The sequence below is a fragment of the Bubalus kerabau genome, chromosome 20 (genome assembly GCF_029407905.1).
Source record: "Bubalus kerabau isolate K-KA32 ecotype Philippines breed swamp buffalo chromosome 20, PCC_UOA_SB_1v2, whole genome shotgun sequence".
Taxonomy (NCBI): Eukaryota; Metazoa; Chordata; class Mammalia; order Artiodactyla; family Bovidae; genus Bubalus; species Bubalus kerabau.
Genome location: NC_073643.1, coordinates 58,142,712 through 58,167,796, shown reverse-complemented (window position 1 = coordinate 58,167,796; position 25,085 = coordinate 58,142,712). Strand labels below are relative to the sequence as shown.

Here is a 25,085-nt window from a genome sequence, read left to right as displayed (position 1 = left end):
CAAAGAATAGCAAGGAGAGATAAGAAAGCCTTCCTCAACAAACAACTAATCTCAAAAATATACAAGCAACTCCTACAGCTCAATTCCAGAAAAATAAATGACCCAATAAAAAATGGGCCAAAGAACTAAATAGACATTTCTCCAAAGAAGACATGCAGATGGCTAACAAACACATGAAAAGATGCTCAACATCACTCATTATCAGAGAAATGCAAATCAAAACCACTATGAGGTACCATTTCACGCCAGTCAGAATGGCTGTGATCCAAAAGTCTACAAGCAATAAATGCTGGAGAGGGTGTGGAGAAAAGGGAACCCTCTTACACTGTTGGTGGGAATGCAAACTAGTACAGCCACTATGGAGAACAGTGTGGAGATTCCTGAAAAAAACTGGAAATAGAACTGCCTTATGATCCAGCAATCCCACTGCTGGGCATACACACTGAGGAAACCAGAAGGGAAAGAGACACGTGTACCCCAATGTTCATCGCAGCACTGTTTATAATAGCCAGGACATGGAAGCAACCTAGATGTCCATCAGCAGATGAATGGATAAGAAAGCTGTGGTACATATACACAATGGAGTATTACTCAGTCATTAAAAAGAATACATTTGAATCAGTTCTAATGAGGTGGATGAAAATGGAGCCTATTAAACAGAGTGAAGTAAGCCAGAAAGAAAAACACCAATACAGTATACTAACGCATATATATGGAATTTAGAAAGATGGTAACAAAAACCCTGTATACGAGATAGCAAAAGAGACACCGATGTATAGAAGTCTTTTGGGCTCTGTGGGAGAGGGAGAGGGTGGGATGATTTGGGAGAATGGCATTGAAATACGTATAATATCATATATGGAATGAGTCGCTGGTCCAGGTTTGATGCACGATACTGGATACTTGGGGCTGGTGCACTGGGACGACCCAGAGGGATGGTATGGGGAGGGAGGAGGGAGGAGGGTTCAGGATGGGGAACACATGTATACCTGTGGCAGATTCATTCCGATGTTTGGCAAAACCAATACAATATTGTAAAGTTTAAAAATAAAATAAAATTAAAAAAAAAAAAAGAAAGCCTTCCTCAGTGATCAATGCAAAGAAATAGAAGAAAACAATAGAATGAAAAAGACTAGAGATCTCTTCAAGAAAATTAGATATCAAGGGAACATTTCATGCAAAGATGGGCTCAATAAAGGACAGAAATGGTATGAACCTAACAGAAGCAGAAGATATTAAGAAGAGGTGGCAAGACTACACAGAAGAACTATACAAAAAAGATCTTAATGACCCAGAAAATCACGATGGTGTGATCACTCACCTAGGGCCAGACATTCTGGAATCTGAAGTCAAGTGGGCCTTACGAAGCATCACTACAAACAAAGCTAGTGGAGGTAACGGAATTCCAGCTGAGCTATTTCAAGTCCTAAAAGTTGATGCTGTTAAAGTACTGCACTCAATATGCCAGCAAGTTTGGAAAGTTTCCAGCCGTGGCCACAGTTTCCAGCTGTGGCCACAGGACGGGAAAAGGTCAGTTTTCATTCCATTCTCAAAGAAAGGCAATGCCAAAGAATGGCCAAACTACTACACAATTGTACTCATCTCACATGCTAGCAAAGTAATGCTCAAAATTCTCCAAGCAAGGCTTCAATAGTACATGAACTAAGAACTTCCAGATGTTCAAGCTGAATTTAGAAAAGGCAGAGGAACCAGAGATCAAATTGCCAACATCTGTTGGATCACAGAAAAAGCAAGAGAGTTCCAGAAAAACATCTATTTATGCTTTATTGACTACGCCAAGGCCTTTGACTGTGTGGATCACAACAAACTGTGGAAAATTCTTAGAGATGGGAATGCCAGACCATCTTACCTGCCTACTGAGAAATTTGTATGAAGGTCAAGAAGCAATAGCTAGAACCGCATATGGAACAACAGACTGGTTCCAAATCGGGAAAGGAGTACGTCAAGGCTGTATATTGTCACCCTGCTTATTTAACTTACATGCAGGGTACATCATGCAAAATGCGGGGTTGGATGAAGCACAAGCTGGAATCAAGACTGCTGGGAGAAATATCAATAACCTCAGATATGCAGATGACACCACACTTATGGCAGAAAGCAAAGAGGAACTGAAGAGCCTCTTAATGAAAGTGAAAGAGGAGAGTGAAAAAGCTGGCTTAAAACTCAACTTTCAAAACACTAAGATCATGGCATCTCGTCCCATCACTTCATGGCAAATAGATGGAGAAACAATGGAAACAGTGACAGGCTTTATTTTTCTGGGCTCCAAAATCACTGTAGATGGTGACTGTAGCCATGAAATTAAAAGACGCTTGCTCCTTGGAAGAAAAGCTATGACCAACCTAGACAGCATATTAAAAAGCAGAGACATGACTTTGCCAACAAAAGTCCATCTAGTCAAAGCCACGGTTTTTCCAGTGGTCATGTACAGATGTGAGAGCTGGACCATAAAGAAGGCTGAGTGGCAAATAATTGATGCTTTTGAACTGTGGTGTTGGAGAAGACTCTTGAGAGTCCCTTGGACTGCAAGGAGATCCAACCAGTCCATCCTAAAGGAGATCAGTCCTGAGTGTTCATTGGAAGGACTGATATTGAAGCTGAAACTCCAACACTTTAGCCACCTGATGCAAAGAACTGACTTATTTGAAAAGACCCTGAGGCTGGGAAAGATTGGAAGCAGGAGGAAAAGCGGACGACAGAGGATGAGATGGTTGGATGGCATCACCGACTCAATGGACATGAGTTTGTGTAAACTCCGGGAGCTGGTGATGGACAGGGAGGCCTGGCGTGCTGCAGTCCATGCGGTCACAAAGAGCGACTGAGCGACTGAACTGAACTGATATGAGATCAAACCAACCCTATGATTTAAATTTCTCTTTTTCGCTTTAGAGATGGATGAAGACCAGAGCTCTGCTGTGCTGTTGGACATTAGGTTGTTTCTGTGATTGCCCTACTATAAACAATGCTGCAAGGAACATCTTCACACAGACACACTCAGTTCCACTGAGTGGACAAAGGAGAAGTGGTGAGGCCTATCGCCTACCGGGTGAGCCGCCCCTGCGGGGGAGTCCAGCCCCCTGGCTGTGCCGACGCTCTCTGGTTACTCGGGGGTGCTGGTCCTCGTCACTGTTCTCTGCAGGAACAAACACACGCTGTAGGAGAACCTCAGCCTGGACTGAGCTGGAAATACTTCATTCTGGTGTTGGTTCTTGGCATTTAGTTTCTGTGAGCAGTGTGGTCGGGGGGAAAGAAGTCTGCTTTGAGGGCTGGGGGACAGGAACCGTCACAAACTTTCTGTGTGACCTGAAACAAATCACTTACTATTTCTATTACGACTTTCATGATGATAAGACAAGGCTCACGAGGTACTGTTATGAGGTGCTTTTTCTTGTGCTTGGTCTCCCACCTGGAACGCCCTTCTACTTGCTCCCTTATCCTGAAGTTAAGCTGGTGTAATACCTCCTGTAGAGGGGCTTTTCTAGTTGTCCCAGCACACCGTCTTGCCCACCCTCCCCAGCAGGTGGGATCTTAGTTCCTCAACCAGGGATTGAACCTGTGCTCCCTGCATCCCTGCATTGGAAGCACTGAGTCTTAAGCACTGGACTACCAGGGAAGCCCCTCCTCTGGGGTTTCTATAGTGTCAGCTGTCTGTGCTTGACACTGTGGGCATGAGGGTCCATGGTGCTATTCATCCCTCCAACCACCTTGAGTTCTTGAAGGACAAGGCCCGGGCACCACTGTCCTAAGGTTGCCCAGTCTGGTGCAGGAACTTGATCAAGCCTTGAAGAATAACCGAGTCACCTGAACTCTTGGATCAGTCCACATTCCAGGGATTCAGGCCTAGGAGTTTCTGGCTTCGGGTTCAGAGGACTCCCTTTCCCTTGGGATGATTAACAGAGCCCCAGCAGTCCTAATGTCCCTCACTGTGCTTGGTGCGGGGCTTCCCTCGTAGCTCAGTTGGTAAAGAGTCTGCCTGCAATGCAGGACACCTGGGTTCGATTCCTGGGTCGGGAAGATCACCTGGAGAAAGAAATGGCAACCCACTCCAGTATTCTTGCCTGGAGAATCCCATGGACAGAGGAGCCCGGCAGGTTACATACAGTCTATGGGGTTGCAAGAGTCGGGCATGACTGTGCAACTACGCACATACACAGTGTTTGGGAAACTTCTGGTCTATCGTGGATACAATTTTAAATTCCAGGAAAGCAAGTTAACTGTGCTTACAAATCGGTGCATATGTGATCTCAACTAGGAACAGGAAGTACATCAGGATAACAATGGGGGACCTCCCTGGTGGTCCAGTGACTAAGACCCTGCACTGCCATTCAGGGAGCCTGGGTTTGATCCCTGGTCAAGGAACTAGATCCCACACGCCACCATAACTAAGACTTGGTGCAGCTAAATAAATATAAACAAATATTTTTAACAAGATAACAACAATAGTATTTATCTCAGGAGATAAGATTTTGAGAGGCTTCTATTTTCTTCTTTTCTGTATTTTCTAAACATTAATCAATGCCCCCAAAAGGCTTTTTCATCACATTTTACAAAATATCAAAGAATACAGAAAATAAGAAAACAAAAATTACTCCAAATTCTATCCAACAGGGATGACCTCTGTTAATATGCAAACAAATATTATTTTAGCTTTCTCCATGATATATTCAAAATATATAATCTTTAAAATTTGTTCAAGGACTGTTTTTTATTTTCCATTATGATTTATTACAGGATGTTGAATATAGTTGCCTATGGATAATTTTTAATAAAATGTATTATAGACTTGTATGCTGTCTAAAATGAGGATAGTTTTTTTATGTGCTAATTCAATTGTTTAAAAAATTAACTTGGGCAGAAAAAAAATCACAGTTAGTTGCTGGCCCCCCCAGTAATGATCACAGAGCCTGGCACATGGTTGATGTTCAATAAATATTTATTGATGGGAATTCCCTGGCAGTCCAGTGGTTAGGACTCCATGATTTCATGGAGGGCCTGGGTTTGATCCCTAGTCAGGAACTTAAGATCCCACGAGCTGTGCAGCGTGGACAAAAAATGTATATACATATACAATTTAATATATATTGAATAAATGTAAGGAGATACACTAATATGTGTTGAGTGGTTATCTAACAGAACAAAGGATGTTTTTCTTTCTTCTTTCTATTTCTTTAAATATTTCACATTTTCTATAATGTGCCCATGTGTAATCTTTTATAATAAAAAAGTTTTAATTAAAAAATAATAGGCTGCATTAAGAACAAATAGATATGTAGGGAGAGTGGTGCTGGATGCCAGACTCTGAGTTTGGGTCCTTTGTGTGGAGGGGGCTTGGGGGCAGCTGGGAGACACTCAGGCTCCGGGCCCTGAAGACTAGTGGTCTGTCTCGGTCTGAAGAATGCTCAGGGTCCGAGATACAGCAGCTGGCCACCAGGGTAGGATCAGGGACCAGGATCCTGAATGTCAGTCTGTCTCGAAGGTTCCAGGACTCTGTCTGTTTTCCTGATGCTTTCTCTTAGGGCTCAGCTTTGCAAACTACTGATTGATATGACCAGTCCCATGTGTACTCTGGAGACCGGAAGGAAGGGACTTCTGGCTGCACTTGGTGGAGAACATTTGCAGGGAAGCAGCATCCCCGGAGGGTCAATCAGAATCAGAAGACAGAACATCCCTGCCCAGGTAGGGAGGAGAAACAGGGACAGAATCCCCTGCTGGAGCCCCCCTGCCTCTGGAAGTTCTTCAACAGCTAACCTCACTGGCTTCAGTTTCCTCACCTGTTAAATGTGAATAAAAATAAACCCTTCCTGATGAGTTGCTGGGCTTCCCTGGTGGCTCAGTGGTAAAGAATCCGCCTGCAATGCAGGAGATGTGGATTTGATTCCTGTGTCGGGAAGATCCCCTGGAGAAGGGAATGGCAACCCACTCCAGTATTCTTGCCTGGAGAATCCCATGGACAGAGGAGCCTAGCGGGCTATATAGTCCATGGAGTTGCAAAAAGAGTCGGACACGACTGGGTGACTAAACAATAACAACAGCAACAAATCCTATGATATAATAACTTTTGTTATGGTCTCTGTCTGATGGATGAGGACCCCAGGGCACACATGTTTAAGCAATTTACCCAAGGACACAAAGCTGTTGGTGGTAAAGAAAGGGTGTGAACGCAGGCAGGCTGCTGGAACACACACATGCACTGCCTCTGGCTCCAAAGCACTCCTAGGAAACTAAGATGTTCCTTGACATGAGGGGCTATATAGGAAACAAAAAAGAACAGTTGCTAAGAAATTATGGAACAACACGGAAAAATGCTTAGGATAAGATAGCAAAGGAATTGTAAACGGAGGACAAAATTGTCCATGTGGGAATTATAACTGTACAAGTTATGTGTATGGAGAGGCAGGCTCAGGAAGGGAATGTGGAAAACCAGAATTGCAATACCGAGGTGGGAGAGGACAGGAGATTGTTTTTTCCATGTAAATGTTTGTCTTCAATGATATTTTAGTATATGTGTATTTAATTAAGTCATTGCTTTACCTGAGGAAGAGGATGAGGATGAGGAGGAAGAGGATGAAGAGGAGGATGAAGAGGAGGATGAAGAGGAGGAAGGCTTGTCTCTCTCATCTTGTCCTTGAGAAACGAGTCTGGCCTCCCGGTCTTGCTTGTGGGAATCCGTCTCTCCATCTGGGAGACACACGTAGTTAAGGAGGAGTATTTCCTGCCCTTCCCACCCCAGGGACCACCCAGGCCTTCCTAGGGGTCTACATGGACTTGGGGATCCAGGAATGGCTGGATTCTGTGGGGTACTCTTCCCAAACCCCTAGGGCCCATGGGAGGTGCAGGAGATCAGGGCTCCAGAGGCTCTAGGAAGGCCAAAGACAGGCGTTTCTCTGAATATGGAGCCCACAGAGGGGGCTTCTAAGCCCGTCATCCTTTCCAAGAGACCGCTACAGTGTAGGTGATGGTGGTTTAGTTGCTCAGTTGTGTCCTCAGGATCCTCTGTCCATGGGATTTTTCAGGCAACGATGCTGGAGTGATTTGCCATTTCCTTCTCGAGGGGATATTCCCGACCCAGGGCTCAAACCCTCATCTCCTGTACTGAAAGCGGATTCTTTACTGCTGAGTCACCAGGGAAGCCCATGCTGTGCAGAACAGTCGCCAATTTAAAATTCTCTGTAAATTACAGAGCAAGTGGGATCCAATCAAGCCCTAAACCTTCCCATTCTGGGGGCATGCGGGACCCTTCCCCCCTTATGGGGACTCTCCCTAATGCCAGTCCAAGCTCCCAGAGCTTCTGAGATTTGGGGGAGCAACTGGGATTCCCACTGCTAGAGAGTGCTGGGGGACAGACTGGACCAAGCACACACATGTGCAAGTGCATAAAATCACTACTTCTCTAGAGGTTTCAACTGTAACTTGGGCCATTCATTGAGCCACATGAGCTGAGCAGGGTCTTCTGTTCCAGTCATTGCTGGACACTATTTCCCATGTAGCTTTGCCCAGAGGGTTAGAGAAAGCAAACATACAGTCTAGATCTTCTGATTCTCCACGAACTTGACTGTGGTCTTGAAGTGATCCTGAAGTCTCCATGGCTTTTCCTGGAGGAAGTAATTAATATTACCTTAGTTAATATCCTTAATATATAAAGAGCTTGGCAAATAAATAAGAAAAATACAAACACCCAATATTCAAAGGTACAAGAAGAACACATAAAAGCAGAAACACAAAAATAGGGAAATCTGAGTAATGATCAACTTTTGATACTATTAAGAACTTATTTTTTTAATAGACTTTAGTTTTTAGAGCAGCTCACAGCAAAACTGTTTTTCTTTAATTCTTTATGTTGCTCACTTAAGAAGGCTTTCTTAGGCTTCCTTGCTATTCTCTGCAAATCTGCATTCAGTTGGGTGTATCTTTCAAATTGTGGTGCTGGAGAACACTCCTGAGAGTCCCTTGGACTGCAAGAAGATCAAACCAGTCAATTCTAAAGGAAATCAACCCTGAATATTCATTGGAAGGACTGATGCTGAAGCTGAAGCTTCAATACTTTGGCCACCTAAAGCAAAGAGCCAATTCATTGGAAAAGAGCCCAATGCTGGGAAAGATTGATGGCAGGAGGAGAAGGGGGTGGCAAAGAGTGAGATGGTTGGATGGCATCACGGACTCAATGGACGTGAGTTTGAGCAAACTCCGGGAGATGCTAAAGGACAGGGAAGCCTGGCACACTGCAGTCCACTGGGTCTCAAAGAATTGGATACAACTTGGTGACTAAACAGCAACAAACAACAAAACACAAAAATTAAATGGAGGGTATAAAGATTGCCCATCTACCCCCTGTGTCTAAACATGTACAGCCTCTCCCTGTTATCCACATCCTCCATTAGAGAATTTATTTTTTTAGGTGTGATATTTAAGTTGAAGTTATATTTATTTAAAATATCCTTCAGGACTTCTCTGGTGGTCCAGTGGATAAGAATCCACCTGCCAATGCAGGGGACACAGGCTGATCCCTGATTCGGGAAGATTCCACAGGCCATATGCCACAACCACTGAAGCCAGAAAACCTAGAGTCCATGCTTCACAACAAGAGAAGCCACCATAATCGGAAACCCACACACCACAACAAAGAGTAGCCCCCATGCAACATCTAAAGACCCAGCACAGCCAAAAATAATTAAAATATCCTTCAATTTAGAGATGAACATTGAATTATTCATGATGAAAGTATATGATGTCTGGGACACGCTTTAAAATAATTTGATTATCTGAATAAGGGAGTTGGAGTGCACGGTAGGGGGGAATCCAAATACAACAACAGAACAAGTTAATAACTGTTCTGTTAATAACTGTTCAAGCTCTAACTGTTGGAGCTATATCAAAGTATAAGTAGTTGGGAAGTCCCTAGAGGTCCACATATATAAATATATATAGTTATCTCTGATATCTTATAAACACATACAATTATCTCTGAGTGATAGCATTATGGGTATTTTTAGTTTCTTATTTTCACTTTGCATTTTCTAAATTTTTAACAGTACTGCTTTTGTTATAATAAAATAATAATTTCTTTAATAACTTAAAATGTTATATGCCACCTTACATCAGTATAGTACTAAGCAGTTTTACAATGGGTTTCAGTTCAGTTCAGTCGCTCAGTCGTGTCCGACTCTTTGCGACCCCATGAATCGCAGCATGCCAGGCCTCCCTGTCCATCACCAACTCCCGGAGTTCACTCAAACTCACGTCCATCGAGTCGGTGATGCCATCCAGCCATCTCATCCTCTGTCGTCCCCTTCTCCTCCTGCCCCCAATCCCTCCCAGCATCAGAGTCTTTTCCAATGAGTCAACTCTTCGCATGAGGTGGCCAAAGTACTAGAGTTTCAGCTTTAGTATCAGTCCTTCCAATGAACACCCAGGGCTGATCTCCTTCAGGATGGACTGGTTGGATCTCCTTGCAGTCCAAGGGACTCTCAAGAGTCTTCTCCAACACCACACTTCAAAAGCATCAATTCTTCGGCGCTCAGCCTTCTTCACAGTCCAACTCTCACATCCATACATGACTACTGGAAAAACCATAGCCTTGACTAGACGGACCTTTATTGGCAAAGTAATGTCTCTGCTTTCGAATATGCTATCTAGGTTGGTCATAACTTTCCTTCCAAGGAGTAAGCATCTTTTAATTTCATGGCTGCAGTCACCATCGGCAGTGATTTTGGAGCCCCAAAAAATAAAGTCGGACACTGTTTCCACTGTTCCCCCATCTGTTTCCCATGAAGTGATGGGACCAGATGCCATGATCTTAGTTTTCTGAATGTTGAGCTTTAAGCCAAAATTTTCACTCTCCTCTTTCACTTTCATCAAGAGGCTTTTTAGTTCCTCTTCACTTTCTGCCATAAGGGTGGTGTCATCTGCATATCTGAGGTTATTGATATTTCTCCTGGCAATCTTGATTCCAGCTTGTTCTTCTTCCAGCCCAGCGTTTCTCATGATGTGCTCTGTATATAAGTTAAATAAGCAGGGTGACAGTATACAGCCTTGACGTACTCCTTTTCCTATTTGCAATCAGTCTGTTGTTCCATGTCCAGTTCTAACTGTTGCTTCCTGACCTGCACATAGGTTTCTCAAGAAATGGGTTTATATGCTCATAATTCCACCTGAGCTGGATCACAAACCAATCTGGAGAGAACTGGGATTAATTACTTCACATTTGAATTATAGTTTCTAGATAACAAAACTTTGCAAAAGATTGTCTCATTTAACCTTTGCTATAACCCTGCGAGGTAAATTTCATCATCCTCACTTTACAGAGGAGGAATCTGACACTCAAAGAATGAAGTAACTTGAGACTCCAGAACCCACGTTTTGTTTAATGCAACCCCAAACGTTGTTCTGGAGCCCGAAACTGCTCAAAGGCCATCATGCAGTCAGGCCCTGCTGGAATACCTGCTGGGATTACAGACACAATGGTCAAAGCCAGGGCAGGAAGCAGGCACCTGGAGCTGCAGAATGAGATTTGGGAACCTGCCCCTTCGGGACACCATACCCTGTGCTTTCCTGAAGTTCTGAGTGGGTGCTGGTGGTAACTCGAAGAGGCCCTTCAAGTGAGGCCCCGAGAAGGCTGGACGTGTGGCCTCGGAAAATCTAAACAACTAACCTCAGTGAGCTGGTGCCCTTCTCTAGAGGAGATATATGGAGCTGCCATGGCTGGGCTGCCCCCCGCAAAGCCTTGATTGTAGCTGGGCACATGGTCATCCAGCCAGGGGTGATATTTCCCAGCATCCCTGGATGCTAGATTTGGCCAAGGGACCATGTGACTCATGTTCCTGCCAATAGACTGAGAGTGGATGGGAACTGTGCAGTGGGGAGCTGACAGATGTTCTGTGGTTCTGGGGGGAAAGTATACACACACACACACACACGTCTGCAATAAATTTTACTGATGTAAAGAATGGATGGGGGAGTAAATTAGGAATTTGGGATTAACAGATACACACCACTGTATGTAAAATAAACAACAAGGACCCACCGTATAGCACAGAAAACTATATTCAGTATCTTATAATAATCTCCAATGGAAAAGAATCTAAAAGAGAATAGCTATAAATGTATATGTATAACTGAATCACTTTGCTGTTCACCTGAAACGCTGCAAATCAACCTATATCTCAAGAAAAAAAATAATAAAAATGTTAAAAGAATGCGGAGCACACAAATAATAAAAAATAAGGTCCTCTATATTGTGAATTTCATATACAAGTAGAATGTAATGCCTACAGTTTTGAGGTTTAATCTGCATTATTAACATTTGCTTGACCACTTTCTTCAATTCAGACCAGCAACAAAGCAAACCATAAAGCTCTGATTTGTATAGGTTCCTGATTTCTGGAATATGAACACTCCTACTGACTGACATCAACGTGATGTCACTGAGTGCAAAGCTGGGAAGAGGTGAGCCACCAGGGAAGCCCTAAAAATTCTTTTCAATTTAATTAAAAATTTTTATTGAGGTATAATGCTCTTATAACATTATATTAGCTTCAGGGGCAAAACATAATGATTCGGTATTTGTAAATGCTGCAAAATGATCACCATACTAAATCTAGTTAGCATCTGTCACCTTACATAGTTAAACAAAAATTTTTTCTTGTGATGAGAAATTTTAACATCTATCCTCTGAGCCGGAGAAGGCAATGGCACCCCACTCCAGTACTCTTGCCTGGAAAATCCCATGGATGGAGGAGCCTGGTGGGCTGCAGTCCATGGAGTCGCTAAGAGTCAGACATGACTGAGCGACTTCACTTTCACCTTTCACTTTCATGCATTGGAGAAGGAAATGGCAACCCACTCCAGTATTCTTGCCTGGAGAATCCCAGGGACAGGGGAGCCTGTTGGGCTGCCGTCTATGGGGTCGCACAGAGTCAGACACGACTGAAGCGACTTAGCAGCAGCAGCAGCAGCATCCTCTGAGAAACTTTCAAATATGCAACAGAGTATTTTGAACTAATAGTCTCCATGCTGTACATCACATCCCCAGGACTTTTTTTATTGTATAACTAGAAGTTTGTAGCTTTGACCCCCTTCACCCATTTCACCCATTCCCACCCACCCTTCAACTCTGGCAATCACCAATTTCTTTTCTGTACCTATGAGTTCATGGGGGTTTTGTTTGTCTTTGGCAGAGAATCTACTTTTAATCTACCACAAGACCCAGACAAGGCAGCATCTTTCCCCATGCCTCAGAGCTGGACAGCCTGGGTGTGAACCCTGACCCTTGTAGCTGCGGGATTCCGGGCCAGTGACTTAACTTCTTGTGGACCTCAGGTTCCTTGTCTGCAAAATGAGGACAATAATAGTGCTTACCCCATAGTGTATTGTTGTGAGAATGGCATGAGTTAAAACCCACAGAGCACTCAGAACAATGCCTGGTGTGGAGCAGGGAGTGAATAAATGCCAGCTGAGATGACGACCATTATTGTGATGGGGGCAGCAACAAGACAGCATGTGCTGTGGGGTCAGACAGAGCAGGGTTCAACCTCACTTCCGTCACTTGTGCACGAGATGACCCTGGCCGGGCGGTCCCCTTCTCCAAGTTCTAGTTACCTCAATTGTGAACTGTGATGGCAGCACCTTAGAGAAGAAAGCCGGCCAGTGTCTGCCCGAGGAGGGCTCCATAAGCATGAGTTCCCTCTTCCATAGACCTCCTATGACCCTTGGGCATTCGGGGTCCAGCCCCAGTCCCTCCCATCTCCCATCTCCTAGTCTCCAGGCTCCATTACCCTTCTCTGGAATAAAAACTCCCATTTCTCAGGGCAGAATTCAGCTCAGCATTAGGGAAGTCACTAGCCAATAAAATGAACTGATATCTGGGAATGAGTGACTGACAACCATGAGCCCCGGGGTGTATCTATATTTTGAAGAGGATCCTTTGTACATAGCAGGTGTCCAGTACATCTCAGAGGCTGAGATCATCTCTCATGGTGGAATTTCAGGGGGAATAAGAGACTCAGAGCTGTATGGGGGCAAGCGAGCTACTGGAGGATGCCAAATATGTCAACAGTTCGCCAAGCTGCTCCTACCTGTCGCCTGCTTTAGCTATCTTGCTCATATGGTAGCCCCTGGGCACACTCACATTTGCAGGCCTCCAGACTTCCACTGAGGCCATTCTTCCTTGTTGCCAAAACTGTACGTGACTTTCCAGGCACAGCGCAAATACCACCTCGTTCATGAACCCTCTGCTGACGAGGTCTAACCAGAAACCACCCTCCTTACCCCCATCCCCTTAATCCTTTTGCCTGTCATCACCCCTGGACTTTCTTCTTGTTAACAAAACTGAACTTCGTTCCTCTATCTCAAGTAGATGGGCTTCCCTGGTGGCTCAGATGGTAAAGAATCTGCCTGCAATGTGGGAGACCTGGGTTTGAATCCTAGATTGGGAAGATCCCCCAGAGAAGGAAATGGCAACCCACTCCAGTATTCTTGCCTGGAGAATTCCATGGACAGAGGAGCCTGGAGGGCTACAGTCCATGGGGTCTCAAAGAGTGAGACATGACTGAGAAACTAACATTTTGGGTTTCACAGGTGGTATTGCTGATAAAGAACCCATTTCCCAATGCAGGAGACATAAGAGACAGGGGTTTGATCCCCAGGTTGGGAAGCTCCCCTGAAGGAGGGAATGGCAACACACTCCAGTATTCTTGCCTGGAGAATCCCATAGACAGAGGAGGGTGGTGGGCTATAGTCCATGGGGTCATACAGTTGGACATGACTGAAGCAAGAGAAAAAGCTGGCTTAAAACTCAACATTCAAAAAACAAAGAACATGGCATCTGGTCACATCACTTCATGGCAAATAGATGGGGAAACAGTGGAAACAGTGTCAGACCTTATTTTTTTTGGCTCCAAAAACACTGCAGATGGTGACTGCAGCCATGAAATTAAAAGATGCTTGCTCCTTGGAAGAAAAGCTATGACAAACCTAGACAATGTATTATAAAGCAGAGACATCACTTTGCCAACAAAGGTCCATCTAGTCAAAGCTATGGTTTTTCCAGTAGTCATGTGAGAGTTGGACCATAAAGAAAGTTGAACGCTGAAGAACTGATGTTTTTGAACTGTGGTGTTGGAGCAGACTCTTGAGAGTCCCTTGGACAGCAAGGAAATCAAACCAGTTAATCCTAAAGGAAATCAGTCCTGAATATTCACTGGAATGACTGATACTGAAGCTGAAGCTCCAATACTTTGGCCACCTGATGTGAAGAACTGACTCTCTGGAAAAGACCCTGCTGCTGGGAAAGATTGAAGGCAGGAGGAGAAGGGGATGACAGAGGATGAGATGGTTGGATGTCTTCACCAAGTTGATGGACATGAGTTTGAGCAAGCTCTGGGAATTGGTGATGGACAGGGAAGCCTGGTGTGCTGCAATCCATGGGATCGCAGAGTCAGACACGACTGAGTGACTGAACTGAACTGAACTGAAGTGACTTAGCATGCAAGCATGCATCAAGTAGATACTTGTTTTCCCTGTGAGGAGTGGCCATATGATCCAGTTTTGGCCAAAAAGAAGTGAGAAGTCTGATGGCTTCTGAGAAGGAGTTTTGCTTCTCCTGACAAAAGAGGCCAACAGTACTGGTGCTGTGTCTTGCCTCTCCTTTCTTTCTTGAATGTGATGGCAGGAGCCGCAGTGGCAATTCTGTGACCTTGAGGGAAAGCCAAAGCTGATGCAGGGACATTGAGCTGCTGAGCCCTTGACAGCAGCCACCTGCTTTCTAGTTACTTGAGAAAAACAAACCCTGTTTTGTTTAAGCCTCAATAGTCAGGAGTCTCAGCATTTGTAGCTGAAAACAATTCTGACTGATATACTTTTCCTCCCCTACCTTCATACATTCATTGAGTATCGACTGTGTGCTTAGGCTAGGGTGATGGCACTGTGGTAAAGAACCCGCCTGCCAATGCAGGAGACATAAGAGACATGAGTTTGATCCCTGGGTTGGGAAGATCCCCTGGAGGAGGGCATGGCAACCCACTCCAGTATTCTTGCCTGGAAAATCCCATGGACAGAGGAGCCTGGCAGGTACAGTCCATGGGGTCAGAAAGAGTCGGACATGATTGAGCAACTTAGTACACAGTACGTATTATGTGCTAGCCCCAGGGATACTGTGGTGAATAAGTTGTATCCTTGTCCTCAAGGTATTTCATAGTAGACAGAGGGTGGGGTGGGGTGGGGTGCAGTGGTAGTCCCATGGGAGCCCAGGGGCCAAATCACACCAGGGTCAGTCAGAGTTCCTGAAGAAGGGAATGCTGAAGGGGAGCTTGGAAGGGCCAGGAGGAGCGGCGTGCAAAGGCACAGAGTCGAGGGGCCTTGGCCCACATGGGAAACAGTTGGCAGGAAGCAACTCCAAAGAAGGACACAATCCGGGGGAGGCCTAGGGGGCACATTGCTCTCCTGAGCCTACGTTAGCCGTGTCTTGTTTCAGAATCTTCCTTCTCGAGGTCCTGGCTTGCTGCACAACTGCTGGAGCCACTGTTCCTATTCACTTTCTGATCCCTGCTCAGGGCCTGGGAGAGGGTCTGACACACCCAGGGTGAGTCTCCTGCACTAGGTCACTAACCAGCCAGGGAAGGGATTACGGCTGATTCATCTCTATGTCACCTGTGCCCTGCGTAAGGCCTGGCAGAAAACAAAAACGATGACATGGATAATGATGAAGACAGCAACAAGTAAGTGCTTCCTATCCCTCAGGCAAGGATCTGAGCAAATGACACACGTGCCTCATGTATGCCTCACACATGCCTCACACAACTCTATCAGAGCCCACTGTGCTTGTGCCCACTTTACACATAAGAATGCGGACGCAAAGAGAGGCTAAGAAACTTGACCGGGGAGCTAGTAAGTGGTTGAGCAAGCGTAGTTGCTTAGTCCATGTTGATGCCGCCAGCTCTTCCCAGGCCTCTGTCATTAGCACCAGGAAAGAAGCCGCTGACAGTCACTGGAGTGCTATGCAGACGACATCGACTTGGCTTCCATTGACACTTAGCCCACTGGAGCCCTGAGCAAGTGTCCCCAGAAGCCAAGGAACTTCCTCAAGCAGTTTTCAGGACGCTGAAACGGACAGGAGGGGAAACAGAATGCTCATGGAGGCAGGACCCGAGGGAGCCCTGTTTCTCCTCTTAGTGTCCTTACTCATCTCTCCTTGGCCCACATCCCTGCTATAAGAAAGGATCAGTAGAACTGTAAAGGTGTAACACTCTTAAAATCAGTGTGCAGGGCGAGGCTTAAGGCAAAAGGACAGCGCGCTAGGGGTGGGACATCAAACAGACGGATTGATGCCAGGGGCCTCTGGAAGCCAGGTTCACTGCATAGGACCTCTTTTGAGCCAAGATGGAGCACAGGGAGTTGAGACAGAAGTGAAGAAAGGAGAAAGCAGAGAGAGGAGCGAGCACACGGTGTGATCCCGGAGGCACGGCATGGGGGGTCTCAGTTCCCAAACAGGAATCAAACCCACGCCCCCCGCAGCAGAAGCACGGAGTCTTAACCACTGGACTACCAGGGAGTTCCCAGTTCCCATGATCTCATTTCACGCGCACTACTCTTATTTTACGCAGGAAGAAACTGAGGTTCATAGAGACAAGTGACTTGTTCAAGGTCTCGCAGCTTACGGATGGACTCACATCCATTCCCTTCCCTACTAACATGACGCCCCGTTCCCTGGTCCTGGTTAGAGGCTTGTAGGCTTCCCTCTTTCAGGCCCCTGCCCCCATTCTGAGGCTGGTCCTACAAGGACATGCAATACTTAGCATTTTTCTCTGCAAACCCCAGCCCTGCTGAGTCACCAGTGGAGCCAGGGCCACTGTACCCACAGGCCTTGTTAAACTGGATTTCCACTTCAGTCCAGCACAGATTTCCTAAGCTCTTGCTATTACAAGGCTGGGAGGGACAGTAAGGGACACTGAGCCTTTCCAGCTTCACAGCGCCTTCCCCGCCCAGCTAGGGTGGGGCTTCGGTGTCTGAGTTAACACATGGGGAAACTGAGAAGAGAGAGGAAGTTGCACAGGGTCACATAGCGATTCAGGCAAGGCTGGCTCCAGAACCCTATCTCCTGATTCACGGGTTGCTTATCTTCCTCAGGTGTCCCACCTTGGAGGAGAGGGATGACTAAGACTGAGTTGGATTTTTTTAAAATCTTTATTTATTTGGCTGTGCCAGGTCTTAGCTGCGGCACACGGGATGTTCAATTTTCATTGCAGCACGTGGGTTCTTTAGTTGCGGCCTGTGGGATCGAATTCCCTGACCAGGGATTGAATCCTGGCCCCTACCTGGGGAGCGTGGAGTGTTAGCCACTGGAGCACCAGGGAGGTCCCTGCAGTTGGATTTTCAATAGTGGCCAGAGTGGGATGAGGGTTGAGTGGAAGAGGTGGGCGGTGGTGGGGAGGTGACGGGGTAGGAACCCCATGAGGTTGGGGAATCATCCTGGGCCTTGAAAGCTCAGCTAATGACCAACTTTTCCCACAGGTGGACTGTAACGTCGTGCCCTGGGGCTGCCAATGGTGGGCCAGCTCAGTTAAACATGCCCAGGGCAGGAGGTGGGATTGAAGGAGTGCTGTGAGCTGAAATAGCAGCTGGGAGGGGAACAGAGCCCACAGAGAGGTGGCCTGTTCCGGCCCACCTGGCATCAAATCTCCTTCTGGTGACAGGAGAGAGCGCATGGTGTGATCCTGGAGGCACGGCTTGAGGGATCTCCGTTCCCCAAACAGGCATCAAACCCATGCCCCTTGTAGCGGAAGCACGAAGTCTTAACCATTGGACTACCAGAGCGTTCTCAGTACCCACGATCTTACCTCATGCGCCCTAGTCTTAGCCCAGGAGCAAGTCACAGCTCTGGATGATGTCCTCTGGCTGCTCAAGTCACCCGAGACAAGCCCATGCCCTAACACCAACCACATCCCGGCCAGGCAGATGCAGCCCCAGGACAAGCATGTGGGAGTTCTTGAGGGGTGACTGCCCTCCACCCAGGCCAGACTCTCAGCCTCTTCCTCCCAGGGATCTGACTTGTGACGAGCGTGAGTGACACAGGCTGTCAGCCAGCCGGCGGTGCTCTGCCTTGCCATAGGGCCCTCTCGTTTCTGCTCCTGGGCACCATCTTCTCTGCAGTCGGCTTTCTCACTTGCGTGCTCTGTTCTGCAAGACCCCCATATCCTCTCGAAGAAGCCCTGTTATGGTAGCCAGTGGTGGTTTCTGTTACATGCAGCCAAAGCTCTTGAGTTGAGACAAGTGTGTGTGTGTGTGTGTGTGTGTGTGTGCGCGCGTGGTGGGGGAGGTTCGGGGAGGGGCACTCTGAAAGGGTAGGCAGAGCAAAGCGGGGCTTGCCGGGCCGGCCAGGGCCCCTGCGGCCCCCACACCATATGAGGCGTTTTGTCACAACTCCAGGCTGGGTTGGGGACCTCCTGGGTTTCCCCATCGTGGTAACCACCCGAGCCAGTTGTCTTAAAGATCTTGCCCTCGAGACCTCTACCCTTGCTGAAGACAGAGACCATCTTGGAGCTGGTTCGGCGCCTCTCTGGTTTTCTACTGCTTCTGTAACAAACTCCCACAAACGTAGTGGCTGGAAGCAACACGTGGTTAGCACCTCGCCGTTCTGTAGGTGGAAGTCCAGCACTGGTTCACCAGGCTAAAATCCAGGTGTCCACTGGGCTGCCTGCCTTTCTGGAGGCCCAAGGGGAACGCCCATTTCCTAACTGCTGCTTTTCCTCCTTCCTCTCCCACCCCCAGCTTTGTCCAGCTTCTAGAGGCCACCCACATTCCTTGGCTTGTGGCTCTTCTTCCATCTGCAAAGCCAGCAATGTCGGGGCAAGTCCTCACGCTGCACTGCTCTGACCTCTTCGGCCTCCCTCCTCCACATTTAAGGACTCTTGTGATCACACTGGGCCCCACCAGGCCACCATGATCATCCTCTATGTTAAGGTTCGCAGATGAACAACCTGAATTCCACTTAATGTCATTCCCCTTTGTCGCATAAACTAACAGGTTCACAGATTCCAGAGATCAGAACACAAGCATCTTTGGGGATCATCACTCTGCCTACCACAGTCTCCCCCCAACCCAGTGCCTGGCTCAGCCCAGAGCTTTCAGAGGCCGAACATCTTCCTTCCGAGCGTCTCTGACTCCACCATCCTTCTGGGCCCTCAAGCTCCAAAGGCAGGAAGGATGACCCAGCTCCTTCCTCTCCCGCCAGCCAAAGCCCAAGCCTGTCCTATTCTTCCTTCAAGAGGAGCTGGTTTCTCCACTCCCACTGCCTCCTTCCCAAGAGATCCTACAAGGGGAGTGAGGGCTTTGGAGCCGGTTATTATTGTGTACCCTTCCCTGTTTGCTCCTCAGCTTCTGTAAAATGCAGTATTAATATCTCTCTCCCCGAGTGTTGCGGGGATTGAAGGATATCATGCCCACAACAAGCCCAGAATACTGTCACCCAGTAAATGAGAGTTTCCCCTTCCTTCCCCATGCTCAGCATCTCCCAAACTTGGCTAATGGTCAGATGCCCCTGGGAGCACTGTTGGTAGTACAGATACTCCCTCACTCAGAGGGTCTGATGTTCAGAGCAAGGTTAGAGTTAGGCTGCTCAGGGAAATCTGTATCATTAACAAAGGCAACACATGCAAGGCAGACTGTGGTCCACTCAGACGCCAGAACCTCTCCCCTGAGTGTTATGATAATCTCCCAGCAGGCTTGCCTGCCTCTGGCCTCCTTCTTCCAAACAAGTTGCTGGGTTGCCCTGGGTTTCAGTTCCCCCATATGTAGAAGTTGCAAACTACAAGGTTCTTCCAGCTCTGATATTCTAGGATACTAATGCTCTGCTCCTGTTAAAGCCTTCAAGGTTCAGCCACTCAATCAGCAAAGGCACTCAGGGTTGATACAAACTGCGTAAAGGCCTAGAACAGCATGTTCTAAAAGTGACTTACAAATAGCATCTTATGGGCCCCTCAAAATACTCCAAGAAAAAGTGGATTTTATGTTCAAAGAATTTGGGCAATGCTGCTCTCCGTAGGCTCTGATAGCAGCTACACAAGGTGCATTGCATATGAAAGGCTCTGAGAAGGCCTGCAGGACAGAAAGCGCTTTCGGTGGAGCTAATCTGGTCCTTCCCCAAACTACACAAGAGCACAGTCCTCTCCCCTAGAATGTGGCTCCATATCTTTTGGCATAGTGTTGGAAAATGTCATCTTCTCCAATCCCTGCCATGGCTGGGGCCAGCCTTTTCACCCTGGCATCCAGGCCTGGGCACTCTCACTGGCCACTCTGAACAGTGTCAACTTCTGGCGTCCAGGGTTTTGTCCACCCTTCAAGCAGGGCAGTTGGGGAAGGGAATGAATCAGAAACAGACCCTGGGAAGCAGGGGCTTGGAACAGAAATGGTGTTTTCAGAGCTCCAGATCCCACGGTATGGGTGGGAAATCCTCTTGGTGCCTGCAGGGCAGGGGTTGGGAGGAAACTGAGTCAGCTGTTGTGAGGCTGAGGGCCTGGCTGGGCCCTGCCACCAACCCCTGGGCCCTTGCTTCTCTTCTCTAGGCCCTTTTTTCTCATCTCTGACACAGAAAATAATGTCACTCACTGAGGGTTTTGGAGCTCACCTGGGGCTGTGGATAAGACAGTACACAGTAAAAGGATCTCACTACTGGAAAAGACCCTGATGCTGGGAAAGACTGAAGGTAAAAGGAGGAAGGGTCAACAGAGGATGAGATGGTTGGGTGGCATCATTGACTCAATGGACATGAGTGTGAGTAAACTCCAGGAGATAGTAGAGGACAGGGAAGCCTGGCATGCTGCAGTCCATGGGGTTACAGAGTCGGACATGACAAAGCAAAGCTAACACAGCCTTTGTTTATATTAACAGAAGCACAGAGTCCATGGTGAGAAAGGTGACCTCTACCTTACCATCTCCTATCCTAGGGCTCAATCTTGGGTCCTGAACAGAAGAGAGTCGGACAAATCAAGATAATTCAGAGGATGAGGGGGGTGTGGAGACTATATCCAAGAGAATTAGATGAAGGAGCAGGTGTGTTAGTGCACAGCCATGTCCGACTTGCTCAGCCTAAGGATAAGCACTGCATAAATAGACCTGGTCACTGTCCCCAGGTCTTTGCAGGGCTCCTCCAGGACAGGGGGACCAGGTGGAGCTGTGAGCTCAGAGGGAGCAATCAGGATCTTGGGGAGTCACCAAGGCAGATGCCAGCTCAATATATGGAAAAACTGTCTAAAAATGATAACTGCTTCATGTGGTCACAAGCACCCTGCATGAGAGGTGGCAAGCTGAGGCGTGGCAGCGGTGGGCTTAGATGTCCTTAGCTCAAAACCTATTAGTCTCTCAAATAATAATCTCCAAAGCACAGGAAGGACAAATCAGTTCACCTATTGCTACTTAACTTTGTAAAATTTTAGTTTATTTATTTTTGGCTTTGCTGGCTCTTTGTTGCTGTGCAGACTTTCTTCCAGTTGCAGCAAGTGGAGGCTACTCTCTAGTTGTGGCACACAGGCTTCTTACTGCAGCGGCTTTTCTTATTGCAGAGCACAGGCTATAAGGTACACAGCCTTCAGTAATTGTGACTTCTGGACTCTGTGACTTCAGTAATTGTGACCACAGGCTCAACAGTTGTGGCACACGGGCTTAGTTGCAATGAGGCATACAGAATCTTCCCGGATCAGGGATCGAACCTGTGTCTCCTGCATTGGCAGATGGATTCGTTACCACTGAGTCACCAAGGAAGCCCTACTTCCACTTCAGTTTTAGCTAAAAATAGTTACGAGTACATAGTTCAACTCTGATGTGCACCCTTGGCAATATATCAGACACCCAACACCATGCCACTAAGTGGGGTCCCTAGAGGCCAGTAGGGAAGCCCACAGTGCAGACAGGTCTGCTGTGGCCTTATCTTCTGTTCCTCCATGGTCAGCCTATTGCCCTATATTGCTGTGTCCTGGTGGTGGGTTAGGATCAAACAATGCAGCTTTAAATGAATCAGCCCCTGTAGTGTGGATGAGTGGCTTCAGAGTCCCTGTCAAGAAACCACGGAAGGAGATAGGGCTAATCAAGAAAGCACAAGCCAGACACAGGAAAAGCGTGGAAGAGACCCACCACTGCTCCTCGTCCAAGTCCTACAGCAGCCACCCTAATGTCGCAAATGATAATGAACAGGATCTCAGACACACACACTGTTGCTGACTGAAATCATAATAAGAAAACTCCTTGAAAGGTGAACTTCTATTCACTATTGTTGGTGATGGAAAGTCACTCTGAATATACTATGTTGGGGCTTGAGATATTAACTAATGGTTGCAGTACCTGTATATGACAAACCTAGACAGTGTATTAAAAAGCAGAGACATCACTTTGCCAACAAAGTTCAGTATAGTCAAAGCTATGGTTTTTCTAGTAGTCACATATGGATGTGAGAGTTGAACCATAAAGAAGGCTGAGCGCTATAGAATTGATGTTTTTGAACTGTGGTGTTGGAGGGGACTCTTGAGAGTCCCTTGGAGTGCAAGGAGATCAAACGAGTTAATCCTAAAGGAAATCAACCCTGAGAATATTCATTGGAAAGACTGATGCTGAAGCTTAAGCTCCAATACTTTGGCCACCTAAAGCGAAGAGCTGACTCATTGGAATAGACCCTGATGCTGGAAAAGATTGAAGGTAAAGGAGAAAGGAGTAACAGAGGATGAGATGGTTAGATAGCATCACTGACTCAATGGACGTGAATCTGAGCAAACTCCAGGAGACAGTGAAGGACAGGGAAGCCTGGTGTACTGCAGTCTATGGGGTCTCAAAGAGATAGACAAGACTGAGCAACTGAACAACAACTTGTATATAATTTATAAATCCATAAATAAATATATGTGTTGGGGGTGCCTAAACATTTTTCTTGGGCAGACGGTGTTATCAAAAAGTCCGATGAACACTGCTCTGGATTTTTAGGCCCAGCTAGACACTAGGGGATGCCATTCCCTGTTTAGGGAATTGGGGGTCTAATTAGATTTGTTTTGGATTTAGGAACAAAAAAACTAGTGGGAAGTGTGCTCCTGCGTAAACTTTTTTGAAGTTCACAACAACCATAATGTTTGAAAATTAATGGGAAGAAACCAAAAGCTCTGAAAAGGTTTTCCATGGCTCTGACCCTCCAAGGTGGGTGTCTTGTTAAACAGCCAGAGCCAGGTCAGGCTCCTCTTTCTCATTCTCTCCTCCCAGATGCTCTCAGTTTCTCTGTCTTCTCCCTCTCTCTTTCTATCTTTTCCCATCAGTATCTCACATTCTCTCTCTCTCCACCCCCCCCCCACACACATACACACACACACACACACACACACAATTGGCAACAGCAAAGACCAAACAAAAGGCATCCAGAGCAGGAGAAAAAGCTTGCTGCCTCTTGAATGTCAGACAGACCTGGACTCACTTCCCACCTCTACCGACCACTGACTGTGAGATCACTGCAAGTCTCCCCCAGTCTCAGAGCCTCAGAATCTCCCCTGGAATAGGCACATCAACAACTCAACAATAACATGACAACCCAATTTCAAAATAGCCAAAGGCTTTCAACAGACATTTCTCTAAAGAAGATGTACAAATTGACAACATCATATGGAAAGACGCTCGACATCATTAGTCATTATAGAAGTGAAAATCAAAACCACAGTGAGATACCACTTCACACCTGCTAGGATGGCTAAAATATGAAATACAAATAACAAGTTCTGGGGAGGATGTGGAAAATTTGGAGATCTGACATACTGTCGGCAGGAACTTAAAATGGTGCAGCTAGTTTGGAAAATGGTTTGAGTTCCTCACAATGTTACAGTTTCACCATAGGACCAGCGAGTCCTCCATATTATATCCAAGAGAATTGGCAGTCTATGCACACACACAGACTTGTACATGAATGTCCACAGCAGCATTGTTCATAATAGCCAAAAAGTGGAAACAACCCAAACATCCATCAACTGATGGGTGAATAAACCAGATGTGGTATCATCATACAAGATTCTTCAACCATAGCGAGGAATGAAGTGCTGACACACGCTAAAACATGCATAAACCTTGAAAACATTATGCTCAGAGAAAGAAGCCAGTCAGAAGAGAGCCCCTATTGTATGATGCCATTTACATGAAATGTCCAGAATAAGCAGATCCATAGAAACAGAAAGTGGATTAGTGGTTGCCAGGGAGAAGGGGACACGGCGAGTGACTGCTAGAGGGTATGGGGTTTATTGGGGGAGGATAAAAATGTTCTAAATTAGATAGTGGTGAATAAACTGAAACTCACTTTCTTCACAACTTGGTGAATAAACTGAAAACCACTTTTTAAAGTGCACACTTTAAAAAAGGTGAATTTTATGGCATGTGAATCATATCTCCATAAAGTTATTTAATTTTTTTTAAAGAAAGAGAACTTCCCACATAGAGCTGTTATGAAAATGAAAGAAGGCCTCCATCGGCGATAACCAGAAGGGTCCCCAGTCTTGGTATGTGGCCAGCATGTGGGAGACCACGCGCTAAGAGGGTGATCTGGCAACGATCTCAAAGCACAAGGACTCTCGTTTTTCAGAAGGCTGCGCCAGCCCAAATGCAGGGAGACGCGGAGACAGGAGGGGGTTCATTAGTATAGATCTGCTTGGACTCCAAACAGGACAAACACACCCTCCTGACGTGACTTTTCTCTCAGTTTCTATACAAACCAGGTCAAAATGATAAGCCCCAGATCATAATCTTTCCCGTCCTCAGTGAAAGGAAAAATGGGCTGGCTTCCGGCCCAAAAGCCGCCTCCCAGGAGAGAAGCCAGGATGCTCTGCGCACAGGTGAGGGGATTGGGGGTCCCTCTCGGCCGCACCCCCGCCCCGTGAGCTTCCGACAGCAGCGGGGCTCCCCCTTCCCCCAGCTCTCCGTTCAGTACTTTTTCCTCAAAGATGCCTTTGAGCCCCGAGGCCAGGGCAGCTTCTGCGGGGAAGGGGAGGGCGAATCTGTGGGTCCCACGAGGGCGGAGAGGGGCGAAGCCTTCCGAGAGTTAGTCAGACCCTTCACCTCACAAA

The 25,085-nt window shown here is 46.7% G+C and overlaps 1 protein-coding gene across 8 annotated transcripts in view; it reads right to left on the bottom strand.

Moving 5' to 3' along the window:
• TMEM40 (transmembrane protein 40) overlaps positions 1 to 25,085 on the bottom strand; it is a 47,136-nt gene that overhangs the window by 10,691 nt on the left and 11,360 nt on the right. For 6 of the 8 annotated variants that reach the window (XM_055558466.1, XM_055558465.1, XM_055558469.1 and 3 more), the window contains 3 exons: positions 7,542 to 7,613; positions 6,553 to 6,699; positions 3,065 to 3,154 (listed from right to left, as the gene is read on the bottom strand). In XM_055558466.1, the coding sequence (XP_055414441.1) occupies positions 3,065 to 3,154; positions 6,553 to 6,699; positions 7,542 to 7,613 (309 nt within the window). The remainder of the gene's footprint in view (positions 1 to 3,064; positions 3,155 to 6,552; positions 6,700 to 7,541; positions 7,614 to 25,085) is intronic. The other 2 variants (XM_055558471.1, XM_055558472.1) reach the window with 1 other exon arrangement.